The 10,257-nt window shown below is 62.8% G+C and overlaps 1 protein-coding gene across 1 annotated transcript; it reads left to right on the top strand.

The window, feature by feature from the left end:
- Positions 1-1,475: 1,475 nt before the first annotated feature.
- PLD6 (phospholipase D family member 6) lies at positions 1,476-9,675 on the top strand. The gene is made up of 2 exons (XM_081110753.1): positions 1,476-1,929; positions 7,964-9,675. The coding sequence occupies exons 1-2, from the start codon at positions 1,500-1,502 to the stop codon at positions 8,209-8,211; spliced, it is 678 nt and encodes a 225-aa protein (XP_080966879.1). The 5' UTR covers positions 1,476-1,499; the 3' UTR covers positions 8,212-9,675.
- Positions 9,676-10,257: the final 582 nt, after the last annotated feature.

Below are 10,257 nucleotides of genomic sequence, written 5' to 3'. Positions count from 1 at the left end.
TATATATATATATATATATATACATTTGTATTGATTTCAGAGAGGAAGGGAGAGGGCCAGAGAATTAGAAACATCAATGATGAGAGAATATCATTGATCAGATGCCTCCTGCACACCCCCTACTGGGGATCAAGCCCGGAAACCCAGCCATGTGCCCTTGACTAGAATTGAACCCAGGACCTTTGAGCCAAACAAGCGAGAGCCTTTTTCATTTCTTTAGCCATTTATGTAGATCAGTATAGACTCGTGTATAGTTATTTTGTACTTGGGTTAGAATCCAATACTGCAGTAGTCACTTTGCTCTTCAAATTGTTCCCGATTTGGCCTCTCGGGGTTCCTTAGGCTGGGCCCCGTGTCCTGTGGATACACTGCTCTCCTTTTTCTTTTCTGAGCAGTTCCTCACGTTTGGGAAGTACAAGGTAACTCAAGCTCATCTTGTTTCCCCTGCCCCGTCCGAGAAGCCATCATTTCTCCCAGGAGCTCAGGTTCCTCTTACTGGAGAGCAGTGTTCAGAAACCGAGACCTGGGAGCAGGTGCTGGAGTCGCTGCTGGGTGCCACCTGCATTAACACACTCAGGAAGCTGCCGAGTCCCCACCACGGGACTAACCAGCCGCCGCTACTCATCTCTAACGACCCCCTTCTTCCACCCAGGCGTCTGCTTTTGTAACAGATGAAGGTCATGGAGTCTCAGCCGGTTACAGGAGATTGTAGAGGATAAATCAGTTCCACGTAAAGAAACACACCCGTATCCTTCCTTCTGTTTCCTGTGAAAAGTGACAGCTCCTCCCCAGCGACACTGGCCGTGCCTGCTGAGACCGGCCCGGACCTGCGCTCCTCTGTCCTGGCCCAGCAGAACCGCACCGTCCAGTACCGAGGGTTAGACTGCGCGGGGCGGGTCGCACAGGGGCCTCGCGCGGGCGGGTCGCACATCACGCCGCTGCCGACCGGCGTGCAACGGGACACCCTCCAGCTCTTTGACAGCCTCTGTTTCCAGACCTCCCCACTTGCCGCGCCTCCTCTAGGCGAATGGTAGGTGCGAACGGAAACCCGCACTGCTCTGCAGCCCCCAGGGTGGAGGGGCCGGGCTGCTGCGGGCGTCGCGGGCGGTGAGCTGGCTGTAAGCCTAGCGGCAGGTGCAGGCGCGGTGGGTGGAGAGCATGGTGGGCGGAGAGCGTGGTGGGCGGAGAGCGTGGTGGATGGCAGCAGCACGAGGCGCCAGATGAGCAGGCGGAGGCGCGGTGGGAGGAGAGCATGGGCGGGGGGGGGGGGGGGGGGGGCGGGGGAGAGGCAGCAGCCCTACAGGCGCGGGAAGCGCAGGCGCAGGCGCAGGCGCGGTGGGCGGTGGGCGGGGCGGTGGCAGCACGAGGCGCGGGAAGCGCAGGTGCAGGCGCAGGCGCAGGCGCAGGCGCAGGCGCAGTGGGCAGAGGGCGGGGCGGCGGCGGCACGAGGCGCGGGCGCCTGAGCGTTGGGCTGCGGCCTCGGCGGGCAGGCGGGCGGCATGGCGCGGGTTCGCTGGCAGATGGTGGCGGTGGCGGCCATGGGCCTGGCGCTGGCCCTGGAGGCTCTGCCCGCGGCGCTGCGCTGGTTGGGTGTCGGGCGGCGGCGGAGGCCGCGGCACGAGGTGCTCTTCTTCCCGTCGCAGGTGACCTGCACCGAGGCCCTGCTGCAGGCCGCGGGGCCCGGGCCCTCGGCGCCCCCCGGGGGCTGCCAGTGCAGCCTGCCCCACGGCGAGAGCTCGCTGAGCCGCCTGCTGCGCGCCCTGCTGGCCGCCCGCGCCAGCCTCGAGCTCTGCCTCTTCGCCTTCTCCAGCCCGCAGCTGGGCCGGGCCGTGCAGCTGCTGCACCAGCGCGGCGTGCGCGTCCGCGTCGTCACCGACTGCGACTACATGGCCCTCAAGGGCTCGCAGATCGGTCTGCTCCGCAAGGCAGGTAGGCGCGGTGCCCAGGCCGGCGCGGCCCGCTGGCGGCCCAAGCCCCCGGCTGGGGGGAAGGTCTGGCCTCTGGGAGCGTAGGCGGAAGCGCCCATGTGGGGTCAGGGGTCGGAGTACGGGTGACACCCCATTTATGTCCCAGGGTGGCTTTGCGAGGTCAGGCAGGCTTTAGCCCGTGAAGCTCCAGGGCCATCGGCGCGGGGCCCCTGCCCTCCCGTGGGGGTGCCTGGTGGGTGTGAGCCGCCTGTGTGTTTTCCGCCAGCGGAGGGAGTTCCTCGGGGCTCCCAGCGGCCGGGGTGCCAGGGCCACCCGTAGGGCCAGAGCCTCTGGGAGCCCCCACATTCCCAGGGGACCGAGTGGGAGCCCTGTGTCTGGTAGAGCTGGGGGTTTGCCCGGGGGGGCGGGGTTGCAGCCGGGTCGGCGTTGAGGGGCTGGAGGAGGAAAAGGCGTTGCACCTTAAATACACTCGTGACTTTCGTGCGGGGGCTTCTGAAATGAGTGAAAATGATATTCTAAGAAGCGGGACTCCAATATTTAGTTGGTGAGAAGTTAATATGCCTTTGCAGCCGCAGAACACCTGGGAAGCCATATCTGGGCTCTTACTAGGGCGGGGACAGGCGACCGCCCGCAGTCCTTTTGTTCTCAGACCAGATCCTGGCCTCGCCTGAGCCCCTTGTTCCGCCCTCGGCCTCGCGGGGGAGAGCCCTGCAGGCGCCTCTGCCCGCGCGTGGGCTGCATGCGTCCCCGCCGTGGCTCTGGGCGACCCAGGCACATGTTCCTGCAGGAGCAGCTTCCCGCCCAGGCCTGGTCGCCCGGGAGCTGCTGCTCTGCCCCGCGTCCGCGCGAGTCCCCCAGGCCCCGCGGGCAGAAGCCTTTCCCCGCCCGCCTCTCCAGGTGGCCAGCACTGGACCCTCCATCCCCCGGGCAGCCATGCGTTGTCCTCACCTGTGGGTCCTCTACGGGGGAAACGCTAGGCGTGGGCCACTTTTATTTCGTTAGCTTTTGGAGAATCGTGAAATCTCAGGCTTGGAAAGGACCGGAAAGGGCACTGCACCAGACTCCATCCAAGGCTGGCGGCCCTGCCATCATTCACGGTCACCTGTTCAACAAGTGCCTTTGTGTCAGGATTTGCTTGGATCGGTTCCAGGCGCCAGGGACACGGTGGGGAACGAGACAGGCCCGGGGAGCCTCGCCGAAGCCCGAGTTCCTAAGGCGGTGAGCAGGGCCGGGAATGTGTCAGCCGGAGGAGCAGGTGTCCCGGGGCCAGAGGTGAGGCAGGAGGAGTTGGGAGGGCGCACAGGTGTGCCAGGGCCACAGGCACGGCGGCTTCCTGCAGGGGCGTCGGGCCCCATTCGGTGACGGAAGCCGTCAGAGGCCGGGCAGCAGGGTGCTCGGAGGAGGCGGGTGTGGGGGAGCCCGAGGCGGGTGGGAGAGCTGCGGGCAGCTGGAGGGTCAGGAATGGCTGCCGTACCCTGTGGTGAAGGTGAATCTCACAGGGTTTACAGCCTGAGGAGAAGGGGTGGCCCGGTGAGCGATGCTTTTCCGTGTGGGTCTCAGTGTCGCATGGGACGTACTTCCCTTCAGGTTATGTGTTGTTGATCTGAAACCCCAATTTAATTTGGACATCCTGTATTTTCATTTGCTAAGTCTGGCAAACCTATTGCAAAGCAGCCCATTTTAAACTTGTTTTAAATCACATTTCCAATGGCCTCACTTGCTGAGCAGATATTTAGCCACCGTTCCAGGGTTACCGCCGAGTGGGCAGGGCCGCTGCAAAGGGAGGGTGGGGGGGCGGTGGGGCGGTGGGGTGGGAGGCAGAGAGGCACTCGTCCTGTGCTGGGCGCTCAGGCTGGGCTCCCCTGGGCAGACCTGCTGCTTCGGGGACCCTCAGGCCTCGCTGCCAGGCGCCCGGGGCTGGTTGCTTCTGTGCTCCTTTCTCCTCAGGCTCAGGTCCTCTCCTACAGAGTGGGGTGCAGCTCCCAGCCAGGAGGTGTTTACTGGGGTCCCGTCCCGTGCAGTAGCGACTGTCCCACAGTGAGGAAAGCCCAGCAGTGACGCATGGGCAGTGCCTTGCAGGCTCTGCTGGCTGGGACGGACTCCAGAGTTGGGAGGGTGCAGGTTGGTTTTCAGAGGAAACAGTAGTGTCTGCCTGTCTGCCATGGTCCCTGCTGCCTGGAGGACTGTCTGTGGCCACAATGCCCCTGGTAGCTGGTGTGGCAGGTCACTGTCAGGCTCAGCCACCATCACCTGCCCAAGTGACAAGATTTCCCCTTTTCCCATCCACTTGGCCACAGATAGCAAAGTTAGCAGCTGCTAGCAAATGGTCCCCAGAGCTACAGTGCTTGAAGGAGAGCTGTGGGGGGCAGTGATGGGGGGGGGAGAGCTGTGGGGGGCGGTGATGGAGGAAGGAGAGCTGTGGGGGGCGGTAATGGAGGAAGGAGAGCTGTGGGGGGCGGTGATGGAGGAAGGAGAGCTGTGGGGGGCGGTGATGGAGGAAGGAGAGCTGTGGGGGGCGGAGATGGAGAAAGGAGAGCTGTGGGGGGCGGTGATGGGGGGGGAGAGCTGTGGGGGGCAGTGATTGCTGAGGGAGAGCTGTGGGGGGCGGTGATGGAGGAAGGAGAGCTGTGGGGGGCGGTGATGGAGAAGGGAGAGCTGTGGGGGGCAGTGATGGAGAAGGGAGAGCTGTGGGGGGCAGTGATGGAGGAAGGAGAGCTGTGGGGGGCGGTGATGGAGGAAGGAGAGATGGGGGGCGGTGATGGAGGAGGGAGAGCTGTGGGGGGCGGTGAAGGGGGAGGGAGAGCTGTGGGGGGCGGTGATGGAGAAGGGAGAGCTGTGGGGGGCGGTGATGGAGAAGGGAGAGCTGTGGGGGGCGGTGATGGAGGAAGGAGAGCTGTGGGGGGCGGTGATGGAGGAAGGAGAGCTGTGGGGGGCGGTGATGGAGGAAGGAGAGCTGTGGGGGGCGGTGATGGGGGGGGAGAACTGTGGGGGGCAGTGATTGCTGAGGGAGAGCTGTGGGGGGCGGTGATGGAGGAAGGAGAGCTGTGGGGGGCGGTGATGGAGAAGGGAGAGCTGTGGGGGGCAGTGATGGAGAAGGGAGAGCTGTGGGGGGCAGTGATGGAGGAAGGAGAGCTGTGGGGGGCGGTGATGGAGGAAGGAGAGATGGGGGGCGGTGATGGAGGAGGGAGAGCTGTGGGGGGCGGTGAAGGGGGAGGGAGAGCTGTGGGGGGCGGTGATGGAGAAGGGAGAGCTGTGGGGGGCGGTGATGGAGAAGGGAGAGCTGTGGGGGGCGGTGATGGAGGAAGGAGAGCTGTGGGGGGCGGTGATGGAGGAGGGAGAGCTGTGGGGGGCGGTGAAGGGGGAGGGAGAGCTGTGGGGGGCGGTGATGGAGAAGGGAGAGCTGTGGGGGGCGGTGATGGAGGAAGGAGAGCTGTGGGGGGCGGTGATGGAGGAAGGAGAGCTGTGGGGGGCGGTGATGGAGGAAGGAGAGCTGTGGGGGGCGGTGATGGAGAAGGGAGAGCTGTGGGGGGCGGTGATGGAGAAGGGAGAGCTGTGGGGGGCAGTGATGGAGAAGGGAGAGCTGTGGGGGGCAGTGATGGAGAAGGGAGAGCGGTGGGGGGCGGTGATGGAGGAAGGAGAGCTGTGGGGGGCGGTGATGGAGGAAGGAGAGCTGTGGGGGGCGGTGATGGAGGAAGGAGAGCTGTGGGGGGCGGTGATGGAGAAGGGAGAGCTGTGGGGGGCAGTGATAGAGGAAGGAGAGCTGTGGGGGGCGGTGATGGAGGAAGGAGAGCTGTGGGGGGCGGTGATGGAGTAGGGAGAGCTGTGGGGGGCGGTGATGGAGAAGGGAGAGCTGTGGGGGGCGGTGATTGCTGAGGGAGAGCTGTGGGGGGCGGTGATGGAGAAGGGAGAGCTGTGGGGGGCGGTGATGGAGGAAGGAGAGCTGTGGGGGGCGGTGATGGAGGAAGGAGAGCTGTGGGGGGCGGTGATGGAGGAAGGAGAGCTGTGGGGGGCGGTGATGGAGAAGGGAGAGCTGTGGGGGGCAGTGATAGAGGAAGGAGAGCTGTGGGGGGCGGTGATGGAGGAAGGAGAGCTGTGGGGGGCGGTGATGGAGAAGGGAGAGCTGTGGGAGGCGGTGAAGGGGGAGGGAGAGCTGTGGGGGGCGGTGATGGAGAAGGGAGAGCTGTGGGGGGCGGTGATGTGGGAGGGAGAGCTGTGGGGGGCAGTGAAAGGGGAGGGAGAGCTGTGGGGGGCGGTGATGGAGAAGGGAGAGCTGTGGGGGGCGGTGATGGGGGAGGGAGAGCTGTGGGGGGCAGTGATGGAGGAGGGAGAGCTTGGGGGGCGGTGATGGAGGAGGGAGAGCTGTGGGGGGCGGTGATGGAGAAGGGAGAGCTGTGGGGGGCGGTGATGGGGGAGGGAGAGCTGTGGGGGGTGGTGATGTGGGAGGGAGAGCTGTGGGGGGCGGTGATGTGGGAGGGAGAGCTGTGGGGGGCGGTGATGGAGGAGGGAGAGCTGGGGGGGCGGTGATGTGGGAGGGAGAGCTGTGGGGGGCGGTGATGTGGGAGGGAGAGCTGTGGGGGGCGGTGATGGAGAAGGGAGAGCTGTGGGGGGCGGTGATGTGGGAGGGAGAGCTGTGGGGGGCGGTGATGTTGGAGGGAGAGCTGTGGGGGGCGGTGATGGAGGAGGGAGAGCTGTGGGGGGCGGTGATTGGGGAGGGAGAGCTGTGGGGGACGGTGATGGAGGAGGGAGAGCTGTGGGGGGTGATGATGGAGGAGGGAGAGCTGTGGGGGGCGGTGATGGAGGAGGGAGAGCTGTGGGGGACGGTGATGGAGGAGGGAGAGCTGTGGGGGGTGATGATGGAGGAGGGAGAGCTGTGGGGGGCGGTGATGGAGGAAGGAGAGCTGTGGGGGGCGGTGATGGAGAAGGGAGAGCTGTGGGAGGCGGTGAAGGGGGAGGGAGAGCTGTGGGGGGCGGTGATGGAGAAGGGAGAGCTGTGGGGGGCGGTGATGTGGGAGGGAGAGCTGTGGGGGGCAGTGAAAGGGGAGGGAGAGCTGTGGGGGGCGGTGATGGAGAAGGGAGAGCTGTGGGGGGCGGTGATGGGGGAGGGAGAGCTGTGGGGGGCAGTGATGGAGGAGGGAGAGCTTGGGGGGCGGTGATGGAGGAGGGAGAGCTGTGGGGGGCGGTGATGGAGAAGGGAGAGCTGTGGGGGGCGGTGATGGGGGAGGGAGAGCTGTGGGGGGTGGTGATGTGGGAGGGAGAGCTGTGGGGGGCGGTGATGTGGGAGGGAGAGCTGTGGGGGGCGGTGATGGAGGAGGGAGAGCTGGGGGGGCGGTGATGTGGGAGGGAGAGCTGTGGGGGGCGGTGATGTGGGAGGGAGAGCTGTGGGGGGCGGTGATGGAGAAGGGAGAGCTGTGGGGGGCGGTGATGTGGGAGGGAGAGCTGTGGGGGGCGGTGATGTTGGAGGGAGAGCTGTGGGGGGCGGTGATGGAGGAGGGAGAGCTGTGGGGGGCGGTGATTGGGGAGGGAGAGCTGTGGGGGACGGTGATGGAGGAGGGAGAGCTGTGGGGGGTGATGATGGAGGAGGGAGAGCTGTGGGGGGCGGTGATGGAGGAGGGAGAGCTGTGGGGGACGGTGATGGAGGAGGGAGAGCTGTGGGGGGTGATGATGGAGGAGGGAGAGCTGTGGGGGGCGGTGATGGAGGAGGGAGAGCTGTGAGGGGCGGTGATGGAGGAGGGACAGCTGTGGGGGACGGTGATGGAGGAGGGAGAGCTGTGGGGGGCGGTGATGGGGGAGGGAGAGCTTGGGGGGCGGTGATGGGGGAGGGAGAGCTGTGGGGGGCGGTGATGGAGGAGGGAGAGCTGTGGGGGGCGGTGATGGGGGAGGGAGAGCTTGGGGGGCGGTGATGGGGGAGGGAGAGCTTGGGGGGCGGTGATGGGGGAGGGAGAGCTTGGGGGGCGGTGATGGGGGAGGGAGAGCTTGGGGGGCGGTGATGGAGGAGGGAGAGCTGTGGGGCAGCCGGCTGACTTGCCCTTTTGCAGGTATCCAGGTTCGACATGACCAGGACCTGGGCTACATGCACCACAAGTTTGCCATCGTGGACAAGAAGGTGCTGATCACCGGCTCCCTCAACTGGACCACTCAAGCCATTCAGAACAATCGAGAAAACGTGTTGATTATGGAGGACGAAGACTATGTGAGGCTTTTCCTGGAAGAATTTGAGCACATTTGGGAAGAGTTCAACCCTACAAAGTACACCTTTTTCCCACAAAAGAGGAGAAGTCACTGAAGCTGTGCTCTCACTGTGTCTTGGAGTCGGAGGGGAGGGTCTACTGTCAGAACTTCTGGTGCCTCCGGTTGAAACCAGACCAAACGTGCCAGGGCCGGCCGAGAGCAGCCAGTGCGCTGCCTGGAGCTGTGGGCTGCGGTGTCCGACTCGGCGTTCTGCTTGAGATGAACCTCAACGGCAGAAAAAATCATTGGGACTAAGTTCTCCCTCAGTGAGACACTGGCGGGACCTGAGTGCCCCGCGTTAGGAAGGGAGGAGCTCCTGCCGCGATAGGCCCGTGCGTGGACCGAGCTGGGGTTTCCCTCCCGCTTGAGCCCGCGCAGCCACAGCGCCTGGACGCGCTGGCAGGAGCCTGGCTGGCACCGTGGCTCAGAGCAGGGGCTGCTCCTCATGCCCCGAGCGGGTGCAGTGCCTGCTTCAGGGCTGCAGCGCTGGGACCCTCTCCTGAGTCCAGGGAATCTCCCGCCCTGGCCAGCTCCGCCTCGGCAGCCCTTTCGGTGTCTCTTGGGATGCTCCCTCCCCGCTTTGCACTAGCCTGGCCCTGCAGCCGGCCCTGCAGCCCCTGCTGCCGCCAGCTCCTCCTGGCCCACGGGCAGGTCTCCGTCAGGAGAGGGAAAGGAAGGAAGTCAGGAGGGAAAGCAGGTGAGCTGGGCATGGTGGGCGCAGGGAGCGCCTCCAGGCCCCGTCCCACCCCCTCCCGTGAGCATTACCTGCCCAGCACACGTGGAGGTGTTTCTGTGGGCAGCTCCCTGCGATTTCCACGTGGCCAGGTGTGTGGCCTGCCAGGAAGGGCTGTAAGGGACAGAGCCTGCTTCTGTGTCCAACAGGCTGTGCTTTTAATTTTTAATGTTCTCACAGCCGAGGCAGTTTTGTTGTGTTTAGAAGTGGCCTTCACTTTAATAACCGTGGACTTTGCCAAGTTGCATTTTTGGGTCCATGCGATGATCCGCGCGTTACCCAGAGAGAAGGCAGTTTCGGGTTGTATCTTGCAGGTCTAGTTTATCCTCAGCGCAGGGTTTACACCCACAGGGAAGTAGGCCGCCAGGCATCTGACATACACTGTGAGATATTGCAGGTTACTTTATCAGAGCGCGTATCTTTACTTGTGGGCGGCTTGTACCGCCTGTCCTCTCTGCGCTGTGCAGCCTGCGCTGAGCTTGGGTGTGTGGTGTCTCCTTCCCCGTCGCGCTCACAGCGCCACCCAGAGACCATGTGTGCTGCACGTTTCTTCATTTTTAAAGTTACCTTTGACTTAGGGTGTCAGGCAAGTAAATGCAAAGTTAATTTTTCTTATTTAATTGAAGCTATAAAGTATACTGTGTGGATCAGAAATCACAAGAAATGGTCTTATGTTAAATGTGCTTTTTATCTGAGTCTGTACTCCAGCAGAGCATGTTCTGGAAAAGGGAGAAGTTGTACAGTGTCCTGGATGCCACACATTGAATAAATATGTTCTCATTCTGGAATGTTAGTTCTGTGTCTACTTTTTACTCAGTCATTCAAATTGGGCTGCTCTCTATTAAACAAGTGAAATTTGGGGGAAGGAAGCAACATACAGCTCTTTAGAAACTTGGTGAGCACGATAGCCTTGCAGGGAGCAAGGCCTGAAGGTGTTCCTTGGGGATGTCCCCAAGTGTTTCCAAGACACCCCCACTTCCGGTCCAACTTCCAGCTCATCTGCCGGAGCTGTGTGGTTGAAGCATCCGTCTTACATAAAAACTGCTGTTTGAAATTTTAACCCTGCTATTCTGGCTTCTGTAAGTGCTTGCTGGCTTAAATAATAAGGAAAATAAGACTACTCCCATTCCAGAGAGGCCATAAACCTTCCCCAGACGAAGTTATCAGTGCTGGCACCAAGCCAAGCCTTTGGTTGAGGTCTCAAAGCCCCAGCACATAGGGCTCTTTAAGAACTTGTAAAGGGGACCGGAAAAACCCCATATTTGGGAGACAAGGTAAAAAGATATAAATAGGGCAAGTTCCTCCATGTTGGGGCCCAGAATTTGAAATAGTTTTCTCTTGGCCCGCGCATAATAGTAATAAAGTGTA

This window comes from Myotis nattereri (assembly GCF_964212035.1).
Source record: "Myotis nattereri genome assembly, chromosome: 16".
In the NCBI taxonomy this organism is placed as follows: domain Eukaryota; kingdom Metazoa; phylum Chordata; class Mammalia; order Chiroptera; family Vespertilionidae; genus Myotis; species Myotis nattereri.
The sequence above is the reverse complement of the archived record's forward strand: the minus strand, read 5'-3'. Positions and strand labels throughout refer to the sequence as shown.

Bases quoted from the DNA above. Each gene is read 5' to 3' on its own strand.
- PLD6 (XM_081110753.1), top strand. From the start codon at position 1,500: ATGGCGCGGGTTCGCTGGCAGATGGTGGCGGTGGCGGCCATGGGCCTG. The intron at 1,930-7,963 runs GTAGGCGCGGTG...GCCCTTTTGCAG, and splicing joins CGGTCTGCTCCGCAAGGCAG to GTATCCAGGTTCGACATGAC.